Source organism: Scyliorhinus canicula, chromosome 18, assembly GCF_902713615.1.
Source record: "Scyliorhinus canicula chromosome 18, sScyCan1.1, whole genome shotgun sequence".
NCBI lineage: Eukaryota > Metazoa > Chordata > Chondrichthyes > Carcharhiniformes > Scyliorhinidae > Scyliorhinus > Scyliorhinus canicula.
Genome location: NC_052163.1, coordinates 118,913,100 through 118,930,215, shown reverse-complemented (window position 1 = coordinate 118,930,215; position 17,116 = coordinate 118,913,100). Strand labels below are relative to the sequence as shown.

Here is a 17,116-nt window from a genome sequence, read left to right as displayed (position 1 = left end):
CCTTCTGTTATTGTGCTGCCTTAGGGGCAAGGCCCAATTGCAGACTTAGAGACTCTTAACCTGAAATGTGTCATAATTGCCCCTTCCATGGCAGTAAGTCAACATTTAAGAAGCTCTTAGATGAGCACTTGAAATGCCACAGCGTACAAGGCTATGGACCAAGTGCTGGAAAATGGGATTACCATTACTATGAAAATAGAAATTACAGTGCAGAAGGAGGCCATTCGGCCCATCGAGTCTGCACCGGCACTTGGAAAGAGCACCCCACCCAAGCCCACACCCCCACCCTATCCCCGTGATCAGTAACCACACTTAACCTTTTTTTGGACACTAAGGATAATTTAGCATGGCCAATCCACCTAACCTGCTCATCTTTGGACTGTGGGAGGAAACCAGAGCACCCGGAGGAAACCCACGCAGACACGGGGAGAATGTGCAGACTCCGCACAGACAGTGAGCCAAGCCGGGAATCGAACCCGGGGCCCTGGAGCTGTGAAGCAACTGTGCTAACCACTAAGCTACCAAGCTGCCCCATTGGAAGAGACAGGTGCTTGATGGCCGGCGCAGACATGATGGTCTGAAGGCCTCTTACTGTGCTGTAAAACTCTATGTCCTTGAGTTGGACTTGAACCGTGGGCTTCAGGCTCAGAAGCAGAGCCACTATCTACTGAACACAGCAAGATCCCACAAAGTGCAATGTGATAATGGCTAGGTAATTGTTTTTTTGTGTGTGATGTTTTTTGAAGGATAAATTTTAGCCAGGCCAGCTCCCCTGTTCTTCAAATAGGCTCATGGGATTTTTATGTCAACATGAAAGGTATGTGTGTGTAGCGGGGGGCTGTAACGTCTCATCATCTCTGACAGTGAAGACATTCTGATGACAGCTCACAGACCTGGAACGTCAACTCAGTTTCTCTCTCCTTGGAGATGCTGCCCGACCTGCTGAGTATTTCCAGCATTTTCTCTTTTTTACATCACTACCTGCCTTCCCCATGTATCATAATGTGTCCACTGTGAATAGAATGGATATTGTGTTAGAATCAAAATGCGATTACAGGGAAGCTTTGTTTTCACATTGTGTTGCATCCAAATTCGCAATAAGGCATGTTGTAACCTTCACTGAGAAAGTGGCCTTGGCAATTTATGAATCAGGTGGTCATGAAATAGCAATAAAATGAGAACCCAAAGGTAACTTATTCGTGGCGAATTGTCAAGTGACCTGAACCCAGCCATTAGATCACACCCCCACGTAGCCATCCTTCTACATATAATTTCGGAACCGCTTTATGAACACTTGCACTGCACGTGTTCCAGAAGGAAAGGACAAGCACTCGACTCATTGATGTTGGATCTGCAAGAGGTAATTCTATTTCGAGTGGAGTTGGAGAATGTGATTAGTGGAGCCACGAGAAGGTTACAAATAGACTTCCTTTTAGTGTAAAAACTGTTTAATTTGAGGTAAAGAAAAGTAATGTGATCTGGACAGTGTGCCTGTCTGGATACAGAGAAATGTTGAAGGGAGCTTCAATCTGTTTAAAATAATGGGTCGAGGAATTGAAGCGATGTGCTGGCATCAAACGGTGTCACTTCGATCGAGGCTAAATTTGGATGGGAGAAAATTATGCATGTGGGGGCTTAAAAATGGGCAAATTGGAACAAATTGCTACAGAGGCGGTTTTTATTTGGAAGTGGGGAGTCATTGGGAGTTATCGGGGAGTCACTATTGGGAGTTTAGAGGCCAGCGAAGTTCCTCGGAGGGAAAGGAGACAGTGTTGCGAGGTTTACAGTGACATTTTGGGCGGGATCTGTGTTGCCAGGCGAAATGTCCCAGAAACTGATAAAGCGTTCGATTGGCATTGAGTTACTGAAACGCGTTCCCCATTCACCCCAGGACCTGACTCGATCAAATGAGACAGAATCTGCAGTCGGTCAGAGCTACACATTTCTCTCTCTCTCTCTTGGCCTTCCCTTTTATTGCAGGGACAAGATGATCTTAGTCCCCCCGGGAGGGGATGGACGGGAGAGGAAGGGGAAACAAAAAGAAGTGGGTGCTCTGTGTATGCAGCCCAGTTGATTTTTTTTTACTGGGAAGCATCCGCGTCTAATGCGATAAAATTCATGGATGAATGGAGACTGGTGTGTGTGGGGAGGGGTGGGTGGGAGAGAGAACTGACCGTCTTACATTCATGAGGCAGCTGTAAGTATCAGCACTTTCCTGTTTCACTGTAGAATTGTTACAGAATTATTACAAACTAGGATCTGACACACGGTAAGCTAAATATACTGGGCGCTGTGATTGTGAGGGGTTTCTGTTTATATAAATATATATATGTGTGCGTGTGTATGTGTACAAATATATAAATAACTTCAGTTCCAGGAGGTTGGAGGAATGTGCTGAGCCCGGGAGCTGTCCGCGCTGATGTGGTGCTGAAAGAAGCCAGCGAGAATGTGAAGGAGACTCACTCATTCACTCACACACACCAGACAATAGACTGACTGGATCTGGGAAACATCGCCGCGCTGCACCCCACCCACCCCCACCCCTCTACACTGAAGGTAGTTATCATTGTGTTGATGTGCAGATGCACTTTCTCCTTCTATATGTCTTGCTGCTGACACTGACAATTTCCCAACTGTGTGTGCAATGCATTCATAAGGAATTGTGTGTGTTTGCTCAACCAGCTTCTGCAGAACGAGGGTGGGAGGCCACAGTTTTTTTCCAGGAACCTGGAAAGGTAGGATTTAAACAACATTGGATCATTATGAGTTAATGTTCCAGGTGCAGAGGAGGCAAAAACGTGGTGTGGGGGGGGGGGGGGGGGGTGTGCATCTCCATCGCTGAAAATGCATGTACACGTTTGTGCAAATGAATGATTTAATCCATGAATGCGCGTGGAGCTGTCAGTCTTTCACTACACGCAAGTGGTAGTAGCAAAATTGTGTCTAATAGTGGGTGTGTAAGCATGCAAGGGACAACGTTGGATAGTGGTGTGTTCAGATCACAATGTGCAAATGTGTAATTAACCGCGTGTATGCGTGTGTGTGTGCCAGGAATAGCGAGCAAGTGTGCAAGGATTTTGTGTGTGTGTAAAAGTGAGAAGGATGCCTGCAAGTCACTGGTGTCTTCAGATTCAAAGGCCGAAAAAAGTGAATTCAGGTAGTTCTGGCAATCTCCAGCTTGACAGTTCAACCAGTTTTCGATTGCTTAAGAATTGAAACCAAAGTTTTCATTGATCTTCTAATAACGAGGTGATAATTGAAGTGATCCGGCCCCACGGGCATCATGATTTTTTTTTACAGTGAGATTTTAAGACCATCTGGGAAATAGAAAAAAAATATGTATTACATACATATAAAGACAATCAATTTCGCCCCTAACACATTGTGCCGACCGACCGGAGGAGAGATAGCATGGTCTGTTGTACCTGGGTGATTTCAAATGAGTTGGATATTAGATAAACTGAATAATCAAATGGTGCCGCGGGTGGAAATTACACTCAATGCAGTTATTGAGTGCGTTGAATGCTCAAATAGTTATTTCGAATGATGTTCATTTTTCCAGGGACAGGGAAATTTGAGGGGATGAATGTAGCCCGCAGGGTTGAGTTGAATCCTAAGCACTTACAACAGCCAGAAGGTAAAATAGGAAACCGCAATTAAGCACTTCTTGAATCTTTGGTAGCTTTAAAAAAACGTTTTAATGAATCAGCCAGTCTACATTCCTTTTGCACAGGAGATGGGTGTGTAACGGGGGATTCTAACATCCATTCTTTATTCCAGGGGACCAAGAGAATTTATCAGTTTATTAGCGACCGAATAAAAGATAACGAAAGGGACAAACATTATGGCCTAAGGGATTTATTATATTTGCCAGTTAAAACAGAGGAATTCCGTTGTTTTTGATCCGAAAACCGCATTGGAACCAGAGTTCATACTTGTGCACTGCGTTGTGAGGGACAGTGAGACTCTGGTCAACAGTAACTTTAGATCCCTCTAAACTCTCTTGTAGGTTAGATGTGTCCTCGCCTCGCACACTTGCAGCACCTGCACGCTGTAATCCTTGGCCCGTGACAATGACACACGTCAGGTGGTGTAAAAGTTTAATCACAGAATATGAAACTTCTTTTTTAATCTTATTACATATAGGAACAGTTCTCTAATAGGATGCTAATAAGTTCAAAAATCAGTACATTACTATATAGGTGCCATGTAAGGATATGAAATGAAAAAATGAAAATCGCTTATTGTCACCAGTAGGCTTCAATGAAGTTACTGTGAAAAGCCCCTAGTCGCCCATTCCGGCACCTGTTCAGGGAGGCTGGTAATGGAATCGAACCCTGCTGCTGGCCTGCTTGGTCTGCTTTAAAAGCCAGCGATTTAGCCCAGTGTGCTAGAGTCGAAATGCCCCAGTCGAAAAAGCATATAGAAAAACAATTTGTTGTGAATTTCAAAGTTGTACATTTACGTGTGCATTGTCAGTTTTTCCCAATTTTTAGGAACATGTGCTATAAAAACTTTTCTTCCCCTATTTTTAGCAAGAATTTGAACATTCATGCTTATGAAAATAAGAAATATTAGCAGATGTGTACTTATTAGTATCATGCTGCTCTGGGGAATGTAATATTCTTCCATTTTCGTCTTTCAGAACCGGCACCGCACACTTTAACATCAAGCAGATGAAGTACAGGGCAGCACGGTGGCCTAGTGGTTCGCACAACCGCCTCACGGCGCCGAGGTCCCAGGTTCGATCCCGGCTCTGGGTCACTGTCCGTGTGGAGTTTGCACATTCTCCCCGTGTCTGCGTGGGTTTCGCCCCCACAACCCAAAATGTGCACAGTAGGTGGATTGGCCATGCTAAATTGCCCCTTAATTGGAAAAAATAATTGGGTAATCTAAATTTATAAAAAAAAAGCAGATGAAGTACATAAACAATCTTTCTATACTCCTCTCAAAATCCTGGGTATTCAATTCTTTAGGTCAAGATTTTCTCATCTCTGTTTACAGCTGAGCAAAGTTGTCTCTTTAATTCCCCTTTGTGGGTAGGTTTGGGCTCTGGATGATTAGGAAGTGGGTTGAGATTGTCCAATTCCACAGTGAAAGAAATACTTTCATTTCATGAGTCTATCCTTCACCTCTCTCCCACTTCAGCCCATAACAACGGAGAGAGAGAGAGAGAGACAATGGGATGGTCAGTTCAGGAACAAATCTCTCCAGAAAACCATCTTCGTTATTTCAAATTGGACAAGGTTGGAGAGGCTCTGAAATTAAGGGGTAAACTATTTTCTAATGAGGATGCACTTCAGGGCTGTAAATGTATCAGTGTTTGCAGATTGTGTTATAGATATCTGCATGCAGCGCTGATGTGTGGTTCAGTCTGTTTTGTAACCTTCAAATTCTTTGCTCGCACACTGTACTTTGCTAAATGTTGCTTTTTAAAATATAAATTTAGAGTATCCAATTCATTTTTTCCAATTAAGGGGAAATTTAGCATGGCCAATCCACCTACACTGCACATCTTTGAGTTGTGGGGGCAAAACCCACGCAGTCATGGGGAGAATGTGCAAACTCCACACATACAGTGACCCAGAGCCTGGATCGAACCTGGGACCTCGGCACCGTGATGTAGCAGTGCTAACCACTGTGCCACCATGCTGACCATTGTTCCTAGTCTGATTCGTTAATCTATTTTAGTCAACAAAGATAACAATAGATAGTTGATCTGTCAAAATGAAGATTCTTTGAGACAGATCTTACTCCATTGGGTTCTCTCTCCTGTAATATTGAATGTGATCAATTTTATTTCTAATATGATTTAGTTTCCTTTCAAGTGTTGAACTACACTAGTTTCATTATTTTTCTTCCTCAAATGCTGGAAAGGTGAGAATTTGTGTGGCTAGCACGTTAAAAAATGCTTTCCTCGAAGCATATGAATGAATCAACTATACTCTCTTGGTTACAACTGTAAATTGCCATTCAAATACCTCCTTTGGAAAGTTATTGGGAAGCAACTTCATCTTCAGATGAAAGATAAAACGCCAGTTCAACTGAACAATGGCTCTTTTGAGGACCACAATTTGGAGCACTCTTCATTTCCAAATTCCAATCCTTAAATATACACTGAGTGCACATAGCTACCTGCATATTGAAGCGCAGATTTAAAGAAACATTGGTATTTCCCAATGGCATTATGTGTCTTGGTTAGAATGCAACCACACAAAAGTTCTTTGTAGCAATTCACACATAAAGTACTGTTTAATCACTGACATATGAATGTTCCCCCTCCGAAGTTACTGTCAGTGAATATTGTAATAGTGATAAAGAAACAGCTTAAAGCTCCAAGCTGTCATGTTGCAACGTGAGCGAGTGGCTTTAGATATAGACAAGACTACTTGAATTTATATTCTACTTTATTTTCCTAATGGGAGACTTTATTTCCGAGCATTGACAACCAGTTCTTTTTTAAAGATATCCATGGAAAAATGTTCAGATTCCTGGTAATACCTAATATGATTCTTGTAAAAGTGGGGCAGCACAGTGGCACAGTGGTTAACACTGCTGCCTCATAGCACCAGAGACCCGGGTTCAATTCCAACCTTGGGTGATTGTCCGTATGGAGTTTGCACATTCTCCCTGTGTCTGCATGTGTCAAGAATATTTGAGGATGTGTTAATTTGACCACGACAAGAGTAAGATGGTAATAATAAGAGATCTGTGAGATATATTTAGCTGGGAAACAAAGCCCAGCCCACACCATAGAGTCAGGTTCAAAGTGATATCACTAAGCCACAAGCGTTTTGGACAATTGAACAAAAGAAACTGTAACATGTTACATGGAAGCACTAACAATTTCATTGAAGAATGCGGTCAAAACTAATTGTGTCTTGGTGGAATGACTACACTCATCGTGAAAATGTTGTTCAATTGAAGGCATTAAATTCTAGATGCCCAAGACAGGACCAAGTAAATTCTAAAATGATTAAATGAGGACAAGTGAGGGCAGCACGGTGGCGCAGTGGTTAGCATCGTTGTCTCATGGCGCAGAGGTCCTAGGTTCAGTCCCGACTCTGGGTCACTGTCTGTGTGGAGTTTGCACATCCTCCCCATGTCTGCATGGGTTTCGCCCCCACAACCCAAAGATGTGCAGGGTAGGTGGATTGGCCACGCTAAATTGCCCCATAATTGGAAAAAATGAATTGGGTACTCTAAATTTATAACAAAAAAAATGAGGACGAATGAAAATAAATAAATCCTTATATTACCTTTATATTTAGGATAAACTGATGGTCTATTCAATTAAGAAAATTAGGACATCTAAGTCAAGACACAGAGCTTATTATGATTTTCTGTAGAGAAACTACAAATTCAGAAGTGATAGTTATTGACATTGGAAGTGATAAATTCTGTAAAATAATCTGATAAAGAACTTTTTTTCCTATCTATGTAATGAGAGCAAATGTCTGTGTAGGTCCTGATTGAAAGACTGAAGAGATAGGATTAGAATGGAGTCAGTTGCTGAGATTGTAATTTAGAGAGGAGATTGGTTCTCAACTTTATTTTTTAATATAAATTTAAGAGTGCACAATTATTATTTTTTCCTAATGAAGGGACAATTTAGCGTGGCCAATCCACCTACTCTGCACATGTTTGGGTTGTAGGGGTGAGACCCATGCAGACACGGGGAGAATGTGCAAACTCCACATGGACAGTGACCCGGGGCTGGGATCGAACCCAGATCCTCGGCGCTGTGAAGCAACCGTGCTAACCACTGCACCACCATGTCGCCCAGGTTCTCAAATTTAAGTAGCTTGGCAAACATCTACTTCGAGAAGTAGGGTTAGAAAGAAGGAAAAGCTTGTATTTGTATTACACTTTTTAGTACAACTGGATTTGTCAAAGCACTTGACAGCCAATGAACCCCTTTTTTTGAAGTGTAGTCATTGTAAAGATCTAGGGATAGAATCACTGCAGACGGCAGATAAACTATCTTTTACAAAGACTGATTGAAGGGGAACATTGTTTCTAAGTGTGGCTGGTCATAATGATAAGGTACAACTACAGCAACTACACCAAGAACATGTGTGAAATAAATCAATCCTGCTGGTTATTGAGAGAAAACAGAAACCATGGAAATCATTGTGGGCACCAGCAGTCAACCAAACCCTTCGCATGGTAGAAATGCAACTTCTAATTTGTTGACGAATCCATTTCTTACAATTACGGAGAGTTTAGAAATGGAAAGAATGGTACAAAGGTAATACAGCCAACCTGGTGAAAGTACAGATAGAGAAATTGGCAGGAGCTGGAAGCCTGAGGAAAGTCAGCAGGCGTTTCTGACACATTGGCCTTTCTACTGCCAGGGAATTGAATCTGCAAAGGACTCCAGGACAGGTTTGCCAGCTTACACCGCAGCTACTGATGTAAAACTGGCAGCTACAGTTTAGGTTTTGGTCACACAGAACTACCTTCACGTTACTTGGTGCCGTGTCTCTCTGGTATTCTTATATCCTGCCTAGGAAAGAGACCTGTGCAGGCCTGGTAGAGCTCTGTATAACTTGCAAGAAATGTAAATGTTTAGAGTGCAGGGAGAGGAGAATCCTTAAATATTTAAATTGAGATCAGTTAAGCCCACAAATGTCTAGAGGCCTCTGTGAAGTCAGTATACTGCACATGACACAACTCTGGATTTACACTCAGACAATTATGAGATGACGGCCTCAGCTACGTACCCTATAAAAATGTATTTTCAAATATATGTTCACTTTCTTTTTAAAAGTTAATATGGATTCTTCCTCCACTACAGTTTGTGATATCATGGCCTACCAACTCTTAATATAATTAAAATACTTGCATTTATGTAGCACCTTTTTAAGGCCTCAGGTTATCCCAAAGCACTTTACAATGAAGGAAGTATTTTTGGAGAGTCAATGTTGTAATTTGGCAAATGCATCAGTCAATTTTAAGGTAGCAACGTTTCACAGGCAGTACCCCAATAATGTCCAGATAATCTTTCTTAATTATGTTGGATAAAAGATAAATGTTGGCAGTTCACCGAGGAGTATATTTTCAGAGCAGTCTGATGACCCCTCCCTCAGTACTGCCTGAGAGAGTCAGCCTAGATTGTTTGCTGAAATCTTTGAACAAAGAAAGAAGAAAGGACAAAGAACAATACAGCACAGGAACAGGCCCTTAGGCTTCCCAAGCCTGTACCGGTTATGATACCACCTTTGGCCAATACCCTTAACACTTACTTGTGCCGTATCCCTCTATACCCATCCTATGCATGTGTTTGTCAAGATACCTTTTGAACGCCATTAAAGCATGCGCTCACAACCTCCCCTGGCAACGCATTCCAGGCACTCACCACCCTCTACTTATAAAACCTGTCTCGCACACCTCCTCTAAACTTTGCCCCACGGACCTCAAACCTATTCCCCCTGGTGACTGACCCCTCCACTCTGGGAAAGAGTGCCTGCCCATCCACTCGATCCATGCCCCTCATAATCTTGTGGACCTCTATCAGATCACCCCTCAACCTCCGTCGTTCTAATGAAAACAGTCGGAGTCTTTTCAGCCTCTCCGCCCAGCTAACACCCTCCAGACCAGGCAACAACCTGGTAAACCACCTCTGCACCCTTCCCAAAGCCTCCACATCCTTTTGGTAGTGTGCTGACCAAAATTGTGCGCAATATTCCAAGTGCGGCCTTACCAAGGTTTGATGCAACTGTTTTTGCAACTTGCCTGTTTTTATACTCGATGCTCCTTCCAATGAAAACAAGCATTCCGTATGCGTTCTTGACTACCTTGTCCACTTGTGTTGCCACTTTCAAAGACCTGTGGACCTGCGCGCCCAGATTTCTCTGACTTTCTATATTCCTAAGAGTATTGCCATTTACGGTATATTTCCCCTCTATGTCAGACCTACCAAAATGTATTACCTCACATTTGTCTGGATTAAGCTCCACTTGCCATTTCTCTGCCCAGGTTTGAAGTGGAGCTTGAACCCACAACCTTCTGACTCAGAGATGTGGATGTACCACTGAGCTGGAACCCATCCACTCCCTTCATTCTTTTGCCGATGCTCTTCAAATTTATATCCTCTGGTTACCAATTGACTTACCAGTAAAGATTAACCTCCTGTTCCAGTTAAAAGACTCTCATAACAAAATGGAACAAAATCGACTCCACCTAGAATAATTTTTCTTTCGAAAGTTATTTTAGCATCGAATATGTTACCATGGATGGTTTGGACATGAATGGGTTGCATCGATGCTAACAGGTGGGATTTTTCTGGCTTGCATGTCAGAAACAGAACTCCTGTGCTCATTACTGCAACTTACCTGTGTGTTAAAAGTTCTCTTTGATAACCAAAAGAGGTTGCCTTTAAAAAAAAAATTTAGAGTACCCAATTATTTATTTTCCAATTAAGGGGCAAGTTAGCTTGGCCAATCCACCTAACCTGTATATTTTTGGATTGAGGGGGTGGAACCCACTCAGACACAGGAGAATGTGCAAACTCCACACGGACTGTGACCCAGGGCCGGGATCAAATCCGAGTTCTCAGCGCCTTTGTTAGCAGTGCTAACCACTACGCCACAGTGACACCTTAGATGTTGCCTTTAATATGATGTAATTAAACTGAAGCAGATGACTAAATCATTGAGAAATTTTGTGATGATCCATATCTTTCATTAAAATTGGCTATTGGTAATATCTGTTGAATTATTGTTTTATTATTATTTATCTGCAGGTAATAAGACCCCGAGAAAATGCCTGAACAGAGTAATGATTATAATGTGGTGGTGTTTGGGGCTGGAGGTGTTGGAAAAAGCTCCCTGGTGCTACGTTTTGTCAAGGGGACATTTCGTGAGACTTACATTCCCACTATTGAAGACACCTACAGGCAGGTAATCAGCTGTGATAAAAGTGTCTGCACTCTTCAGATCACTGACACCACAGGGTCCCACCAATTCCCAGCCATGCAGCGCCTCTCCATTTCCAAAGGACATGCTTTCATCTTGGTCTACTCAATCTGCAGCCGGCAGTCCCTGGAGGAGCTGAAACCCATCTATCAACAGATTCTTCAGATCAAAGGCAATATCGAGAACATCCCAGTCATGTTGGTGGGGAACAAGTGTGACGAAACAGTCAAGGAGGTGGACAGCAAGGTAGGGGAAGCCTTGGCTAAGGAATGGAAGTGCGCCTTCATGGAAACCTCAGCCAAGCTGAATTATAACGTCAAGGAGCTTTTCCAGGAACTGCTTAATTTGGAAAAGCGCAGATCCATGAGCCTGAATATTGATGGGAAGAAGTCCAAACAGCAGAAGAGAACAGAGAAATTAAAGGGAAAATGCAGCATCATGTAGACACTACTCTTCAGTCAAATGGATGGCGTTGCTTATTTGAGTAAGACTATTAGAACAACTCTAAGCAAGGCCATCCTCGTGTTGCTTACCAATGCTACATTCTGTCCTCTATAAGCTTACTGGAAATCTGTACCTCACCAATATCAGATTTCATTTGTTTCATGTATTGCACTTTCTAGTTATTTACAGTTAAGGCAATAAAACTTCTTAAACATTCTGTGCATATACATTAATCAAAGGCAAAGGCATGTGACTCAGACACAAGCAGATGAACCTTAGCAGGTCACCACTGGAATCATTCCTCAATGGTCTTGATATTGGGATTCTTTTGCATTCTTCCCCCGGCATTGTGAAGTTCTAGATAGGATGGTGGTTGCATATATGACCCTGGTAGGTATGTTAGTTTATGTATTCTGGGTCTCTGTGGCTATCCAACCATGCCCCTTCATTATAATGTAATTTACTGAATGTATTAACTTTTTAAACTTAAATATTTAAAAAGCACACACTCTAATCTCAAAATAGACTTTGTGGCCTGTGGTATAAATTGCCACCAACAAGTATAATAACTGTAACCATTCAATAGTAGTTACATAATTGTCATGGTATCCAGTTTAGAAGTTAAGTATATCCAACCTCATTAAGTAAATTGTTAGTTACTCTTCACATCAAATCTAATTGTGGTAACTGGCCGTTACTGGGATAAGAACAAGCAATGACAATAAAAGCACAATATTGGGAAGACGGGAACAAGCCAAGCAACATGCAAACCCTGCACCAAATACCCCACAGATCTAAAGCATGGTACAAGTGCCTATTGAGGGGCAGAGGTAGTGGGAAAAGAGCTTTTACTATTCAACCCACCAAAGTTTTGCACTAGACACCCTAGTTTGGTTTGACTTCCTGTCAGTCCCACATAACTCTGTGTATGGTTGAGAATTAAGCACTTGTCTGCTCAGACGTTTGTGGAGTCAGTAGAATGTACTGGGGCACAATTCCCAGTACAGATCAAAGCTCTTTTAACAAGTCACTGTTTGCTTGATTAAAAAAGATCATCAGTTACAATGTAAATTAGGATAGAAAAAAGGCTAAGAAAAGATGTAGCATCTTAATACTTTTTTTTGATAATGCATCATTTACTGTCCTATATTTAAGCATAACCTTGTGCTATAAAGCAAAAAAAAAACATATAACAACATGCATATAGCTTGCCTGAATATGCTCTAACTATTGCAGAAAAGTTGTTTTAACGGTAAATTTTGCTGAATTTTCAGTACCTTAAGCAGTGCTATTATTGGAGCTCTAAGAATTTCCCGATATGCATTGTACAAAATGTTTATATCTATTCACACGGTGCTCATGTACTTGATTTTTTTGGTGTTTGCGTTGAATTATTATTGTGTGTACCACCATAAATGTCTTTCCGATTTTCCTGAATGGATCAGTAAATCACTTGGCATCTTGATAGCAGTATTTTGTCACCAGATATTCTCACACTTGGCATTGTGCCCTGACGGTGTAACCTCAGCACATACATCAAAACACAGCAATTTTTCGGATCAGAAGGCATTCATTCCCCACACACTCAGTCCCAGGTTTCAGCAGAGCCGAGGCTGTCAAATCAAAGACAACGTTGTACAATTACATTGGGCCCAATGGAGGAATTGTACTTAGATTGTCAAAAGTCATCCTGAAGGACTCCATTATATGGAGAACATCATGACCTAGATTTTCAAATTCCCATTGCAAAGTTGGAATGCTAAAACTAAATATCATTTACTCATTGATATTTTGAGAATTTCCTGTCTACTCCTGGTTGGCTCCGGAACATTTATTGATTCACATGCTATTATCAGCAAACGTTCTCCCAGTTTTCCACCTTTCACTCATTCAAGCAGACTGCTCGACTCCTCCTGTTTGATAATCATTTGCCCTGTGGAATCATGCATGGAAAATCTACAGAGAATTTCAGTTTTAAGAGTACGTAACAACTTTTCATAATACTGTGAGCCAGTTAACTTACAAAACATAGTTCAACACCTTGGTTAATGCATTAGTGAACTATAAGACCAGAAGACATAGGAGCAGAATTAGGCCACGCGGCCCATCAAGTCTGCTCCACCATTCAATCATGGCTGATATTTTTCTCATCCCCATTCTCCTGCCTTTTCCCCATAACCCATTAATCAAGAACCTATCTATATCTATCTTAAACACATTCAGTAATTTGCCCTCCACAGCCTTCTGTGGCAAAGAGTTCCACAAAGGCTTCACTTGGAGATGCATGTGAAATTGGAATGCCAACCAGACTGAAGTTTGCAAGGCTGACCAGTTATCTGCATTACCTGCAGTGCAATAGAGTTTAGGCCATGGGTACCAAAGTCAATGTTTGCATCATAACATCTATTTACTCCAATGCATGAAGGGACATCAGTTGACAATGCAGCTTCAATGGTCAGAATTATACAGGATACTTTTTTGAAACTTACCATCTATTGTAGAAGATAGTCTTCCTTCAACATATAAACTGCCATGTCTCCCTCTCTGTAACATGTTTGCTGAATGTGTTTTTATGAATAAAATGCTGGCAATATGACTGCTGTTGTTTTGTGGAAGTAGGAGACAGTTAAACTGTACAACACACCGTGATTAAATATGTTGAACCAAGGAGCTCTGCCTTGAATGGAAATGACCCACAACAGAGCTGAGGTCCCAGGGATTTAGGCATTGCCTTCTTCAGAGCTGGCTTATTTCAGCTGGCAAGGCAACGGGATGTTACATTTAACCTCAGATTCGACCGCCTGTTTCTAACCTCTGACCCTTGCTGAAAAGTGCAAAGAAATAAAGAACATGCACATCATTAGGATGTCCCAAAAAATTGCAAACAGTGCCAGAGGATAGTTTACATCCACCTGAGGGAGCAGATGAGGCTTTGCTTTAATGTCTCATCCAAGATACAGCACCTCTATCTCTATCAGAGCAGTGTTCCTTTCGTACTGCACTGGGAGTGTCAGTTTAGATTATATATGCAAATCTTGCTGTGGGACTTGAACCCACAATCTTCTGACTCAGAATCAAGAGTCTTAAAAACTGTACCACAGTTTAAGGGAGGCATTATCCCTCATGTCCCAGGCAATATTTATCTATCAATCAGCATCACAAAAACTGATGTCTGCTCGTTATCACATTACTGTTTGTTTGAGCTTGCTGTGCTCAAATTGGCTGCTGCATTTCTGGTATTACAACAGTACCTATACTTCAAAAAGTACTTAAAACATACAAACATTTATGGTGTAGAAAGAGTCCATTCGGCCCATTAGCTGTTTTGAGGTTGTTAAAGCTACCTTATAATTGTAAATCTTTTTATATTCTTTTGAAGAACTTTAAGCCACTGAATTGCTTTTCAAGTGCAGTCACTGGTGGCTTGTAGGCAATGATGGCAGCCACTTTTGTGCACAGCAAGATCTCAAAATTATCACATTAATTACATCATCAATTAACTTGTTTTTGTGGAGTTGGTTGAGGGAAAATTTTCATTCGTGGCACAAGGGGTTGCCCCTTCATCCCGCCCCTCCCCACACACAGACACACACCTCTGATGCCCCACACATACACTCTTCTTTGAATAGTCCATAGCGTCCATTAATGACAGAATGGGACACGATTGTGATTCCCACAAGGGATTGAATAGTTCACGAGATGCTCACTCATTCAGCAACATTTGGAAGGTCAGTGCCACTGGAACCATAGCCCAGCTTGCTCAGGGGAAAGGATAGAAAACTGGGGTGAAAACTGAATATTTCACTGAGTTGTGTTACTGGTATTGAAATATAGGGGCAGAATTCCCAAGACAAAATTCAGATACGAATATTCACTCACAACACATTCCTGTAGGTGTTCTTTTCAGATCTAACAAACGTGCACAGAGGAAGATTAAGCAAATGTCCCCGAGAATCATTGATCAGAAGATCAACCCTGTGTTGCATTAGCTGCAATGTCCATGCCGGGATACTTCAGTGTTGTGTAGAAAGTCAAGCCAGCTTCTAAAGTTCCAAACCAAAGAGTGTCTTGGACTCATGCACACCTTCACAACACAGCCAGTAACATCTGTTTTATCCCTTACACCCAGCTATAAGGTACTAGTAAATAAAACATGCGTTGAAAAATTCAGGCCGACTGCTAATGCGGGGAGAGCATGTCACAGCTGAAAGAAGGGTTCAACTTATGCACCAAGTATGTGCAAAAAAACATGATTTCTTGGGGGCAACTTCTACTTTAAAAAAATATATTTTTATTCTCCTTTTCACATTTTCTTCAAAATTTACACCCCACCAACAAACAGTAAACGGTAACAAATACAATGTCAATCCCCTTATGAACAACAATGATCCCATCCTCCCACCAACCCCCAAACAACGGCCCGCCTGACAATATAAGCATCAAATAAAAATAAACCTCCCAAGAAGAAAAAGGAGAAAGGAATCAGGCTCGCCCATGGTCACCATTGGCATATATAGTCCACCCCCCCCAACACCCCCTCTCTAATATTCAATGCCATCCAATCCGCGAAAGTGTACTGTGAATGACATCCATGAATTGTAGACATCCTCCGCACAGATTCCTCCCCTCCACTTCCTCTTGTAAACTCCTCCACCCAGCATCGGTTCCTTCCCCCAACGTTTCACCTCGGCTAGACTCATCGAAACCTGCTCTACCAGGCTCCGATGGCCGCAGCCCCTCCCCCCACCTCACTCCCGTTCACTAGCCGGCTTAAACCGGACAGCATGGAGGCCCCCGCCCAGGTCCCCTTCCCCCTTGCCCGGTCCCAGGCAAACAAAGAAATCCCCTTTAACACACAGCCTCCGCATTAACACCCAAGCCCCAAAGAACCATCATTGCAAATGAAAGTCCCAACTCTTCCCTTGTCCAAATATACAGCTTTGACTCATTTACTACATACACCAACACACAGTGAAAAAATAAAGTTACATGAGGCTACATCAGTACAACACCAGCTCTCAGTCCCATTTCTCAATTCTGCCACAGTCCTTCTGCCTTTTCAAACCCCTCCGCTGCTTCCGCCGTCCCAAAATAAAAGTCCTTGGATTTGTAGGTCACCCTAAACTTAGCTGGATATACTATGCCGCACTGCACCTTGCTGATGTACAGTGCCTTCTTCATCCGGCCGAAGGCCGCCCGCCTCCTCGCCAACTCCACCGTAAAGTCCTGGTGTATGTGTATACCAGCTCCAGCCCATTGCATCACCTGCTTCTGCTTGGCCCAGGACAGGACCTTCTCCTTCACGCTGTACCTACAGAAACACAGAGTTACTACCCTTGGAGGCTCACTCGCCTTTGGTACAGGCCTCCACGACTGATGAGCCCGATCCAGTTCATATCGGGAGGGATCATCCCTCTCCCCCAATAGCTTCGCCAGCATCGCAGCAAAATACTCCGTCAGCCTCGAGCCTTCCATCCCTTCGTGCAGACCCACGAACCTCAGATTCTGCCGTCTGGTTCTTCCAGGTCTTCCATTTTGGCTCGCAGACCCTTGTTGGTCTCTATAGCCCCCCGCAACTCCTTTCCCATCGAGGTGAGTTGATCACTGTGCTGCGATAATACTTCTTCCACTTCCTTCAGTGTCTCCCTTGCTCCCACACCTCCGCCACTGCGCTCGCCACCGCCGTCCTCACCGGGGCAATCGCCTCCTCCACCAGCACTTAGGGGCTGGTTTAGCTCACTGGGCTAAATCGC

The 17,116-nt window shown here is 42.7% G+C and overlaps 1 protein-coding gene across 8 annotated transcripts; it reads left to right on the top strand.

Moving 5' to 3' along the window:
* Nucleotides 1–942: 942 nt before the first annotated feature.
* LOC119953760 (GTP-binding protein Di-Ras2-like) lies at nucleotides 943–13,959 on the top strand. Of its 8 annotated transcripts, XM_038778356.1 has the most exons (5): nucleotides 943–1,360; nucleotides 2,372–2,556; nucleotides 2,683–2,735; nucleotides 3,563–3,637; nucleotides 10,748–13,959. In XM_038778356.1, the coding sequence occupies exon 5, from the start codon at nucleotides 10,767–10,769 to the stop codon at nucleotides 11,361–11,363; it is 597 nt and encodes a 198-aa protein (XP_038634284.1). In that variant the 5' UTR covers nucleotides 943–1,360; nucleotides 2,372–2,556; nucleotides 2,683–2,735; nucleotides 3,563–3,637; nucleotides 10,748–10,766; the 3' UTR covers nucleotides 11,364–13,959. The 8 variants fall into 8 exon arrangements, with proteins under 8 accessions (XP_038634284.1, XP_038634287.1, XP_038634285.1 ...); XM_038778352.1 differs by lacking the exon at nucleotides 3,563–3,637 and having other exon boundaries at nucleotides 950–1,360; XM_038778354.1 differs by lacking the exons at nucleotides 943–1,360; nucleotides 3,563–3,637 and adding an exon at nucleotides 1,846–2,044.
* Nucleotides 13,960–17,116: the final 3,157 nt, after the last annotated feature.